This window comes from Lynx rufus, unplaced genomic scaffold (genome assembly GCF_022079265.1).
Source record: "Lynx rufus isolate CCGP_SWC_20201006 ecotype Redwood Valley unplaced genomic scaffold, mLynRuf1.p SCAF_1, whole genome shotgun sequence".
Taxonomy (NCBI): Eukaryota; Metazoa; Chordata; class Mammalia; order Carnivora; family Felidae; genus Lynx; species Lynx rufus.
The window spans coordinates 122,623,551-122,636,664 of record NW_025814823.1 but is presented as its reverse complement, the minus strand read 5'-3'; the positions used below and the strand labels follow the sequence as shown (position 1 = coordinate 122,636,664).

The following is a 13,114-nucleotide window of genomic DNA, read 5'->3' as shown; positions in this document are numbered from 1 at the left end:
AAATGAACCTGGACCACTTTCTTATACCATACACAAAAAGAAACTCAAAATGGATGAAAGACCTCAATGTAAGACAGGAAGCCATCAAAAAACTCGAGGAGAAAGCAGGCAAAAACCTCTTTGATCTTGGCCGCAGCAACTTCTTACTCAACACGTCTCTGGAGGCAAGGGAAACAAAAGCAAAAAGGAACTACTGGGACCTCATCAAAATAAAAAGCTTCTGCACAGTGAAGGAAACAATCAGCAAAACTAAAAGGCAACTGACAGAATGGGAGAAGATATTTGCAAATGACATATCAGATAAAGGGTTAGTATCCAAAATCTATAAAGAATTTATCAAACTCAACACCCAAAAAACAAATAATCCAATGAAGAAATGGGCAGAAGACATGAATAGATACTTCTCTAAAGAAGACATCCAGATAGCCAACCGAGACATGAAAAAATGCTCCACATCACTCATCATCAGGGAAATACAAATCAAAACCACAATGAGATACCACCTTACACCTGTCAGAATGGCTAACATGAACAACTCAGGGAACAACAGATGTTGGCAAGGATGCGGAGTCTTTTGCATTGTTGGTGGGAATGCAAGCTGGTGCAGCCACTCTGGATAACAGTATGGAGGTTCCTCAACAAGCTAAAAATAGAACTACCCTATGACCCAGCCACTGCACTACTAGGCATTTATCCAAGGGATACAGGGGTGCTGTTTTGAAGGGACACATGCACCCCCATGTTTATAGCAGCACTATCAAGAATAGCCAAAGTATGGAAAGAGCCCAAATGTCCATTGATGGATGAATGGATAAAGAAGATGTGGTACATATATACGATGGAGTATTACTCGGCAATCAAAAAGAAGGAAATCTTGCCATTTGCAACTATGTGGATGGAACTGGAGGGTATTATGCTAAGTGAAATTAGTCTGTCAGAGAAAGACAAAAAACATATGATTTCACTCATATGAGGACTTTAAGAGACAAAACAGATGAACATAAGGGAAGGGAAACAAAATTAATATAAAAACAGGGAGGGGGACAAAATAGAAGAGACTCATAAATATGGAGAACAAACTGAGGGTTGCTGGAGGGGTGGTGGGAGGGGGGGATGGGCTAAGTGAGTAAGGGGCATTAAGGAATCTACTCCTGAAATCATTGCTTCACTATATCCCAATTTGGATGTAAATTTTAAAAAATAAAAAATAAAGTTAAAAGAAAAGAAAAATCAACTGTATATTGCTAAACAAGCAACAAATTACTAGAAAATAAAATTTTGATAAGTAATTACCATTTGTAATCATATCAGAAATATGCATAGGCATAAATCTAAAGACAGATACGTTAGCTCTCTACAATAAAAAGTGAAACCCAGGAGAGAAATCAAGGGATACCTAAATATACAGGAAAATACATAGATATATATAAAATTTATGAAGGAAGGTTTAAATTTTTTTTTAAATTTTTTCAATGTTTATTTAGAGTACTCTAAATATTTTAATTTTAATTATTTGTGTATTTAGAGAGAAACAGAGAGTGAGTAGAGAAGGGGCAGAGAGAGAGGGAGACAAAGAATCCAAAGCAGGCTCTAGGCTCTGAGCTGTCAACACAGAGACTGACTCGGGGCTGGAACACACGAACCGTGAGATTGTGACCTGAGCCGAAGTCAGTCGCTTAACCAACTGAGCCACCCAGGCGCATTTAATATTTTAAAAAGACCTTAATTCTCTCTGAATTAGATTCAATGTAACCTGCTACAAATACCAGTACTTTTAAAATGCAAGTTGACAGGGACCCCTGGGTGGCTCAGTCAGTTGAGCATCAGACTTCGGCTCAGGTCGTGATCTCATGGTCTGTGAGTTCGAGCCCTGTGTCGGGTTCTGTGCTGACAGCTCAGAGCCTGAAGCCTGCTTCGGATTCTGTGTCTCCCTCTCTCTCTGCCCCTCCCCCACTCATGCTCTGTCTCTCTCTCTTTTTGTCAAAAATAAATAAACATTAAAAAAATAAAATAAAATGCAAGTTCACAAGCTGATTATGAAATTTACATTGAATTACACAGGGCCAACTCCAGTCAAGATAATCCAGAAGAATTATGTTACTGAATTCTGCTCCTTGTAGAAAGCTACAGTAATTAAGGTAGTGTGATAAATGTGTAAGTGTACACACTTAGTGTATTGATTAGTAGTAGTGTAGTGTATTGTAGTGATTAGTGTAGTGTATTGATTAGTAGATCAATAGAACAAAGTCTAGAAATCCGTACATATTTGGTGGCTTGACTAGCAACAAATGTGTTACTGCAGTGCAATAAGAAAAGGAGAAACTTTTCAGTGAATGGTGTTGGGTTAATTAGATTTCCTTATGGGGAAAAAGTGAATCTTGACCCTCGATGACAGATCTACATGTAAACGTTAAAACAGCCATGCTACTACGAAACAGGGTAGAATATTGTCACCTTGGTATAGGCAAAGATTTCCTAAACAGGACACAGAAGGCACAACTGATGAGGAAAAGATGGATAAACTATCTACACCACATTTAAATCCAAGCTTTTTGACTGCTAAAAAAAATAATATCCTGGGGCCCCTGGGTGGCTCAGTTGGTTGAGCGTCCGACTTCAGCTCAGGTCATGATCTCACGGTCTGTGACTTAGAGCCCCGTGTCAGGCTCTGTGCTGACAGCTCAGAGCCTGGAGTCTGCTTTGGATTCTGTGTCTCCCGCTCTCTGCTCCTGCCCTGCTCGTGCTCTGTCTCTCTCTCTGTCTCAAAAATAAATAAATATTAAAATTAAAAAAAATAATATCCTTACAGAGTGAAAGGTAAGTCATAGATTGGACAAATAAATTATATTCAAAAATGGGCCACTGAGAAGAAAAGGCAACCAAGAGATGTACAAGACTTAAGCACTTTATAAAAGAGGCTTCCAAATGGCCAACAATCATATAGAAATGTGCCCAAAGTCCCAAGTCACCAGGGAAGTTCAAACTAAAACCACAACCAGATGACAGTACACATTTACTAGAACACTGTAGAGCAACTGACAATACCAAATATTGGTAGGGTTTTATAGCAACCTGAATTACCATATATGGCTGATGTGTGTATAAATTGGAACTTCTTTTGAAAACCATTTGCCAGCAGAACCCCTATGAATCCTAGGATCCAATGATTTAATTCTTAGGTTTACATCCCCAAATATATGTACTTTTGCTTACCAAAAAATACAAACAAGAATGTTAATAGCAGGACTGTTTGTAAAAGTCTCAAACTGGAAACCACTCAAATATCCATCAGTAGTGAGATGGATAAGTAAATTATGGGATATTCATACAATGGAGTATGATAGAGAAATCACAATACATTATTGCTACCCATGACGATGTGGATGAATCTCAAAACACAACACAACCACTTTGCATCCCACCCTCCCCAAATAACATCACTCACTTCCTGTGTTCTCACCAAGCCACTCCCTCTGATCCTTTGTCCAATCATTTGGACTTGGCGGTTATCAAAGTCACAATATCTGTATCTTCCCAAGTTTGCAGTCTCCTTCCTTTCCAAGTTCTTTGTCTCCTTATTTCTGACCTCTCCACGGCACTTGAAATAGTGTGCACTCCTTCCTTTGTGAAACAGTCTCTAGATTCTAGGATGCTGTACTCGCCCTAGCTTCCAGGCTGTTCCTTCTCTGTCCGGTTGCCTGAGTCTTCTTTCTCCATCAGAACTATAAGGATGCTCTGGGTCTTTACTCCTTGGCCCTTTTCTTTTAGCTATTTAATTTCTCTCCACATATGCTCCCTTCAAGTCTTGGCTTGACTAGCATCTATAAGCCTATTTTCCCCATATTTGTGTTTTGTTGGACTTTTCCTTGGACCCTGGATGTCTCTTCTGAGCTTTGGACTTGCTGCCTGTTCCGCAGCTCTACTTGGATGACTAAAAGGCAACTCAAAATTAACACAGCTAAAAGAGGTTTCTTGATTTTCACAATGAGTCTGATTCTCCTCAGATTTCCCCATCTTAGTGGATGACACAATCATTCATCCAGTGGCTCAGGCCAACAATGTAGGAGTCATTATTTATTTTACTCTTTCTTTTAGCCAAGGATCAGGCATATTTCTGAGCAGCACCAGTTGGACTCTCTCCCAGGACTTTGAACCTTGAGTGGGGGACACAAGGTTAGAAAATTGGTTGGAGCTGATTCATCTCAGCTGAGACAGCCTTGAGAGCCTGTCTGTTGGTTCCTGCTGCCTAGATTCCCAGAACTGCCTTTGTCCCTCATTTTCTGGAGACCTCTGCTTCTTCAGCTTTATGTCTGAGGCTGCAGACTACTCCATGTCCTCCCTCAAATAAAATTTCTTTTTACTTGAAATTTTCTAATAGCTTATTGTGTTGTCTGCAATAAACGAATCCTCTGCAATATTGATGAGTAAATGAGTAAGTGAACGTCTGCATTATAAAGACTCAGTTTCCTGCCTTTTGGTCCACCACTCAGTCATTCAACGACCATGTCTGCAACCATTACTGTGTACAGGCCACACAATTAACACTGTTCTCTGCTAAGTTCCTCTTCAGGGACTGCTGTCCCTTGTTCTCCAATTAGCCACGCTTGTCTGGGCCATACCCAAGGACACCTTTGTCCTGCAATAGCACCGGATAATACAGGGTAATCTCTCCTTTCTCAAGATCCTTAATTTAATCACATCCCTTCCTAAGATAACAAAGCTGGACACTAAGGTAAGAAGAGTTGATTTTAGCCAATGATAGACTATTGCAATTGGAATCCAATAGTGTGGACTGAACTCAACTCTGATGTGCACAGAAGCGACTGTTTGGAAGGGAGGATGAGGGCATGGAGAAGGGGTAAGCCAGGACCTGGTAGTCAGTGGAGTAACAGTTACAAAGAGCCAGGAACAGGGTTGGTCCATGTGAAACCCATCTGGGTTTGTTAACCTGCACTTATCAAAGTTAGGCTCCTCCCCTCCCACGGAGGCTGGGAGACAGGGGAGCCATCTTCTGGTGCTGGATGGAGCAAACTAAATTCCTGTGGCAGCTTTGCATTTTCTCAGGCAGACACTTTAAGGGGAGCTAATGCCATCCTAGGGATACAGTCCTGAGCTGTTAGAAATGGTGTTAGTGTTTTGTTCACGTCTTTATAGACCAAGGTCGAGGCCTAGTCAAGAAGATGGTGCAGAAGAGCCTGGCTAGAATTTGGTCAAGAGGGAACTATTGCCACCAGGTAGACCCAATGTGATCAGAGGAGTCCTTTCAAGATGGACCTGACAGGCAGAGAGTTGCCGTTAGAGAGAGTGCGGAAGATGCTACGTGGCTGGCTTTGAAGGTGGAGGAAGGCGCCTGGAACCAATGAATTCAGGCAGCCTCAAAAAGCAGGAAGACAGAAGAAAACACTCTTTTCTAGACCTCCCGAAGGAATATAGCTCTGCAGACAGCTTCATGCTAGCCTAATGAGACTGATTTTGCATTTCTGACCTCCTCCCGAATTGTAAGATACTGAGTTTGTGGTTTTTAAGCTTTTTCATTTTCTTCTGAAATAGCTAAAATTCATTTACAGTGAAATGCACAGATATTAAGTATAGAATTTAATGAATATTTACAAATCTACACCCTGATCTAAGCAGCACCACAATAACGAGAACAGAATATTTTAACCACTCCCCAAGTTTCCCACATGTGACCTTCTTGTTAATCTCTGCAACCCATAGGTAATCATTGTTCTGATTAGTTTTGTTGTTTGTGAGCTTTCAGTGCAAGCAATGCAGGGCAAAAGAAAATAATGTCTTAATTATATTGTGAAAATAGCTTTAAGTCCATTTACTCCAATTCATGTTGTTTTAGTCACTAAGTTTATGGTAATTTGCTCCAGCAGCATTAGGAACATAATACAGCAGTTATTTCTGCATAATGAAATATGGGTATTTATTATTTTATTTAGAATGTCTGTGTTCCCATATTTTATATAAAATATGTATTATATATATTTTTTAATTAAAAAATTTTTAATGTTTATTTATTCTTTAAAAAAAAATTTTTTAACGTTTTTATTTATTTTTGAGACAGAGAGAGACACAGCATGAACGGGGGAGGGGCAGAGAGAGAGGGAAACACAGAATCGGAAGCAGGCTCCAGGCTCTGAGCCATCAGCCCAGAGCCCGATGCAGGGCTCGAACTCGCGGACCGCGAGATCGTGACCTGAGCTGAAGTCGGACGCTTAACCGACTGAGCCACCCAGGTGCCCCTATGTTTATTTATTCTTGAGAGAGAAACCACGTGAGCAGGGGAGGGGGCAGAGAGGGAGGCAGAATCCAAAGCAGATTCCAGGTTGTGAGCTGTCAGTGCAGAGCCCAACATGGGGCTTGAATTCTCGAACCACAAGATAATGACCTGAGCGGAAGTCTACGCTTAAGCAACTGAGCCACCCAGGCACCCTGTATTTTATATTTTTTTAAAATTACTTAAATTTTTAAGAGTTTATAACAAATCCAAAGACTTTCTAATGCCTAGGCTAGCTCACACTCAGGTACACATGTCTACTTAAATATCTTCTCTGGGGCACCTGGGTGGCTCAATCAGTTGAGCGTCTGTCTGATCTGACTGTTGATCTCAGTTCAGGTCATGATCTCACAGTTCGTGAGTTTGGGCCCCACATTGGGCCCCGTGCTGATAGTGTGGAGCCTGCTTGGGATTCTCTCTCTCTCTCTCTCTCTCTCTCTCTCTCTCTGCCCCTCCCAGCTTGCACTCTTTCTCAAAAACAAACAAACAAACAAACAAACAAACAAAAACAGAATCTTCTCTGGCTGTAGGGCTTGAGGGAACATTGCATTTGGGGTGGGACCTCACAGAGTTTTTGTTTGAAGTCCTCATTTTTTTTAAGTTTGTTTATTTATTTTTGAGAGAGAGCATGCACACCCAAGTATGAGCAGGGGAGGGGCAGAGAAAGGAAGAGAGGGAGAGAGAGAATCCCAAGCAGGCTCTGCCCTGTCAGTGTAGAGCCAGACGTGGGGCTTAAACTGTGAGATCATGACCTGAGCCCAAATCAAGAGTAGGACACTTAACCAAATGAGCCACCCAGGAGCCCCTGAGTCCACATTTATGAAGCACCCATTATGTGTGAAGTGCTTTATAGACATCTTCATAGCAGTACCTTCTGCCATGGCAATTGCTGTTGTTCCCAATTATGAGTGAGGAACTGAGCAAAATACATACTCTAAATGGGTCAGTTCACAGAGTTACCAAGCAGCAAAGTGAGGATTCAAACCCAAGTCCCTCTGACTTCAGGACCTGTGCAGAACCTGAGATGGCCCTGATTACATATTTATAAGTGTGCAGGAACTGGCAGTGGCATCATGGGATAGGAGCAAGAATGAGAAGCCTGATTCCACCACTAAACTTCATTCATTCATTCATTCATTCACTCATTTATTCACTCCACAGATATTTGTGGAACACTTACTCTGTGTGAGGCATTATCATAGGGGATGGGGAATGAAGCAGTGAGCAAAATACACAAATCTACCTGCCTCATGGAGTTTGTATTCTTGTGGGATATGAAAGACACTCAACAAAATAAATTCCATTTCCTTCATATTTTGTAAGAGAGTCCTACAAGATGCCCACAGGGCATGGTATAGTGTAGCAGAAAGGGCTGGGTTTTCGAAGCCGAATTCCTGGGTTTGAGTCCTGCCTCTGCTAGTTTCTGGCTGTGTGACTCTGGGAAAATGACTCACCCTCTCTGAGCCTCAGTTTCTTTGGTGTAAGATGGGACTAATAATTGCTATGAGCCTAACCTGTTAGGATGAATAAATCAGACAATATAGGTAAAACTCTGAGTAGGAGAATGCCATTGACCCGGAAGCTCCTCTTGGTTCTGTGGCTCTGTAGGCTACCCTGAATTCTCCTAGTTTACGATTCTGTGAAGAAACACTGGTGCACAGTCACAAATAATGGAGGTTGGTTCCAGGGTGTCTGTTCATCTGGCTGTGTCCAGCTACTCACAGGACCCTTTTCACACTCCCGATACAGGTGGTCCTTTCTGCTCAAAACAGACTATCTTGTCTTCTAATTTCCTGAACCCACACGTGGGTCCCTTCTGTTCCCAAAGAACAAGAGACAAGGCTGAGGGGAGATTGGAGCCCCGAGGGACTGTGTGCAGCTGCAGGCTTAATCTCAATTAACAAAAGCCACCTGGGGGACAGGGCTCTGCCGAGCAGCACTGGGGCCCATTTGTTCAAAGGCTGTGGGTTGCCGGGGCTTTGTTAGCAGCCCTCAGGGAGGGACTCGCAGGAAGATTTTCTTTGCTTTTCCTGGATGCCAGACCCTCCAGGCTGCCTTTTCCTTTATAACATGGCCTACATCTGACGATTGTGTGGGGTCAGGTCCGTGGGGCTGGGAAGGTTGAATTTTAGTTCAAAATGTGTTTTCACCCTTAACTCTGCTGCCCCAGCCCAGGATACACACACACACACACACACACACACACACACACACACACACACACCCCTCTTCTACTTAGTCCTTCATGCACTTCTCACATTGACATATTTATGTGCCATGTAATTAATATCAGCCTTTCACAGTTACTGGGAATGTGTGGTCAATCAGGGGCTCTGTCCACGAGTACTCACCACTGCACCCTCACACTATGGGTCTGTGTTACCATTAGGGTTGCCGAATTTGGTGAATAAAAATTCAAGATGCCCATTTAAAGTAGAAATTCAGAACATGAGTAATTTTCAGATAAAACAGGCACCATGCAATATTTGGGACATAGACTAAAGATGACTGGTTATTTATCTGAACTTCAAATCTAAGTGTGCATCCTGTATTTCATCTGGCAAACTCTAATTATAACTTGTTTGTGCTGCTTGATAAATACACCCATGAATGAGGGAATGAACGGGGCTAATGCAAGATCAAAAGCAAAAAAACAAATACAGACATTTTATTGGCAAGAACATGTTAGACGTGGTTGTTTCAAGGTGATAGCACTATTGGGGAATTTTCATTTTTCTACGTGATTTTGCTTTCTTCTAGTTGACTACAATGTGCAAAGTTTTCACCTATCACATATGTATGTATTTATACCTCTACATACACACACACACACACACACACACGCACGCATGCACACACACACATATAGCCAACTTCTTAACATTAGTGTAAAGCCTGCTTAAAAGAAACAGCTTGTATTTTTCCTCAGCCTGAAAACCAGAATTTTCTGAACACATCCCAGAGGTTACAGGCACTTTGAGTATCCACAAGCAGATTACTGAAAGCAATATTGAGAGGCCTACATAGCTTATCAGTAAGATCGAGTACATGAGGGGTACGTAGGAATGAAAAAGTATTGCTGTTACATTATTAATCATACTGTGCTTTAGCCAATTTGCTCTTGAAGCTTTGGGGATGTAAAGATAAGTCTAGTTAAACCTAGGACACAAACTCTTGATTAAATTGCACATAATGGGGAGTCTTTGGATATTTTTTTTCCCTTTGATTTGCAGCAGAAAGGTGGAAAATGAAACAAACATAAGCTCTTACAGAGAATGAGTCTTGTCCCTCCCTGACCACACACAGCTTCCTGTGATGTTTTGAGGCTGGGCACCTTTGAAATTTGCATGTTGGATGACCACAGTGGCCTGGTGGTGGTGGGCATGTCGCGAGTACTACACCTTAAGGGAGCAAGGATGGAGTGGGGGGACTCCCATTTGTGATAGGTCTACTCTGTGCTTGGAATAGCCCTTTGTCTCCTTTTGTCCATAAAAACAACCCTAGTTACACACATTAACCCTGTCTCATAATTGACTTAAAAATGATAAAGATTACTCCCAGGTCACACCTCCAGAAGCATTGCAAGGTGTTTAATAGTTGGAGAAAGAGTCACTTACGTTGGCTATGCTGTAATTACCAAGGCAGAAAGCCTTTATTAGAAGAAATACATATTCTTTCTGAATATTTTCATCTCAGGATTTGAAAGATTAAAACTTTTTCCCATATTTTAAGGAAGCCCCCTCTAGGTTTCCAGTTCTGAAAGTGGTAGAATTAAGGTGGGGAGGGATTTCTTCTCTCCCCTATCGCTATTTTTTTAAGTTTATTTATTTATTTTGAGAGAGAGAGTACGCATGCGTGTGAGCTGGGGAGGAGGCAGAGAGAGAGAGAGAATGAGAGAGAATGCCCAGCAGGCTCTGTGTTGTGAGCCCAGAGACCAATGTGAGGCTTGATCCCACGAACCATGAAATCATGACCTGAGCTGAAATCAAGAGTTGAATATTCAACAGACTGAGCCACCCAGGCATCCCTCTCCTGTATCACTATTAATGGTACCTGATGTTCTGCAGAGATTCAGTGTGGGGAAAAGGGAAGACAAGGCCATACCCCATGTTATCCCCAAGCCAGCATGTGTGGAGATCAAAGTGTTTCCTGGAATGACACCATGTTAGTAAACAGCAAACTCTGTAAACTTTGCCCAGCTTCAAGTCTCCTAACACCCCTTATAAAAAAATTGGGAATAAACTGAAATCCATTTTGCCTACTTAGTGAGGAGAGATGGTCCTGAAAGGGAGAAATGCTAAGTATGTCCTTCTGAAGAGTTCCTGGTCTTAAAAGGAGAAAGTTAGTTGGCTGGACTTTGGAAGAAGGAAAATGTGACTTTGAACAAAGCAAGGATGTGAACTGAGAGCACCTCATCATTCTCAGGAAGAGAGAGGGGGAGAAATAGGCAATCTGCTAATTGCTAAGGGTGGGGACGAAAGAGCTGTGTCCATGTGCCTCTGCGTGGCAGCGTTGTGAATAGGCCACTCTAAGCTACTGATTAAATCCACTGAGCGTGGGTCAAAATTCGACTCCACCACATCTGAGTACTGCATGAACTCAAGGGACCTATTTCCAATTCACACAAAACCATCTTCTTTGCAACTATGGTGTAGAGTCTTAGAGCAAATTGTATATCAAGTGAACTGTATCAATTAAAGATGGGGAGAGACAGGTTTTATTCCTCCAGAGAAATGTCCTTAAACACATAGTGACATTTCAATTATTCTCCCATTAGTATTCTCTGAATAAAGACTTTTTTTTTTGCCTTTGCTAGTAGAAACTGCTTGGTATGCATATTTAAATAACTGCCACACTGAATTAGCTTTAAGAACAGTTTCTTAACATAATGGATGCATTAAAATGTAGAGAAAAGTAAGAGAGCCACATACAGACCTCCACGCATAAGAAAAGAGCAGGGAGTAAGAGACACTGCCAGATTCTAGCCATTTTCTGAGCCTTGGATTATGATCCTGGGCTTTAGGATCACAGTCTAGCCACTGATCTAAGTTAGCTCTACCTCTGTTAAAAGCTATTTGGCAAGAATGGCAGTGCCTGTCCTGATTTTGCTCAGGAAGGATGCTCTAAGGAAACCATTTCTACTCCCAGTCATTGTAAAGAAAAAGTGGTTTTTGTCCAAGTTCTGAAGATCAACCTCACACCAGCCATTGATGACAGTTAGTAGCCACAGTCACTGCCCCACAGTTAATGAGGGAAGAGTATCTACTGAATGACAAGACATCTGAACTCATTCTTTGTCTGCCTATTTAGCTACAGTGTTTTGAAAAGTATGATATCCTCCAGGCCAAGGGGAACTGTGACAAATAAACCAAGCAGTATTTATTGGTGACAGTAAAACAACAATTTGTTTCATTATAGTGTCAAATAAGTCAAAGAGAACCAAAGCCCTCAAGGAAGAGCCTACCAAAGATTTTGCAAATGCACACCTAGAAATCAGGACGGGTTTCCAGAACAATGTTTGGGGTGAAGGTGGGAGTACCTCCATTGCAAGATCCCATACAAACACTTACCACAAATTAACCAGGAAAGGATGCTCCAGACCCTGCATGATCTGGAGCTCCTTGAAGACGTTTCTCACTTCATTGCGTTCCACACACTTTTGTTTGTTCATGTATTTCATTGCGTACATCTTCTTGGTATCATTCTTCTGCACAATGCAGACCTAATGGTGCAAACCAGAGTGAGAAGGTGGTCAGGGCGTTGACAGATCATGGCTGCAAGAGACAGAACAAGACCTGTTGGGTGGCATGGCATGGAGGCCTTATCACTTGCAAATACTCTGATGCTCAAGTTGCCACTGAGCTCTGATTTCGGAGTAAAAAAATTCATTTTCTTCCCCTATGCCAGGTCAATTCTTGAATCTCTGTTTTCTCAAAGGAGTCTGCCTGTTTTTGGCTCTTGGGGTTTTGTTTAGACAGCATTTTGGAGAAAACGGCCGCTTCTTTGCCAGGAATCTGCCAACAGCAAATGACATCCGCACTCTGCTTTGAGTGACTTTAATGGGCATGGCTAAACTACCAAGCTGAACAATACTGTGTGAAGAATTTCTCTTTAACCATACTTGATATAACCTAAAAGGAGTTAAAGCACTTGGAAAATAGGGAACACGACATCCATATTTTCAAAATTCTTTTAGAGGTTCTGTATGTCTGGTAAAGTGGACAGCAGATGATTTTAAAATGCAAGCTCAATATTAATAAGAAATATTCTCGAAGTATGTCTCCACCAAGAAACTAATGATCAGGACTTGAATCTAGAACATTCTTGCAAAAATAATTAGCTTGGTGGGGCACCTGGGTGGGTCACTGCAGCATCTGACTTCAGCTCAGGTCATGATCTCATGGCGTGTGGGTTTGAGCCCCGTGTTGGGCTCTGTGCTGATGGACAGCTTAGAGCCTTGAGCCTGCTTCAGATTCTGTGTCTCCCTCTCTCTGTCCCTCCCCTGCTCACACCCTGTGTCTCTCTCAAAAAAAAATTAAACATTAAAAAAAATTTTTTTAATTAGACTAGATCTATCTTTCATGGTATAATTTTGAGAATAAAAACATTGGATACCTGAGGAAAAAACAGAAACGGGACAGCTTCTTTTCCACATAAGATTTAACTCTTACATTGAGAAGATAACTATTACTGAAGATACTGATACAGTTGGCCACTGAGTCCAAAAGTTTACTGTCCTCCTTATCGTGGAGAGAAAGTCTTAAAATCTAGTGAGAGTCAATGGGCATGAAGATGAAATAATCCTAAGAACAACTGGTGTTCATTATA

At 41.6% G+C, this 13,114-nt stretch overlaps 1 protein-coding gene across 1 annotated transcript in view; it reads right to left on the bottom strand.

The window, feature by feature from the left end:
- Positions 1 to 11,990, bottom strand: part of STK32A (serine/threonine kinase 32A) — a 97,262-nt gene extending 85,272 nt beyond the window's left edge. The window contains exon 1 of the mRNA XM_047102272.1: positions 11,857 to 11,990. Within this exon, the coding sequence (XP_046958228.1) occupies positions 11,857 to 11,975 (119 nt within the window). The 5' untranslated portion in view covers positions 11,976 to 11,990. The remainder of the gene's footprint in view (positions 1 to 11,856) is intronic.
- Positions 11,991 to 13,114: the final 1,124 nt, after the last annotated feature.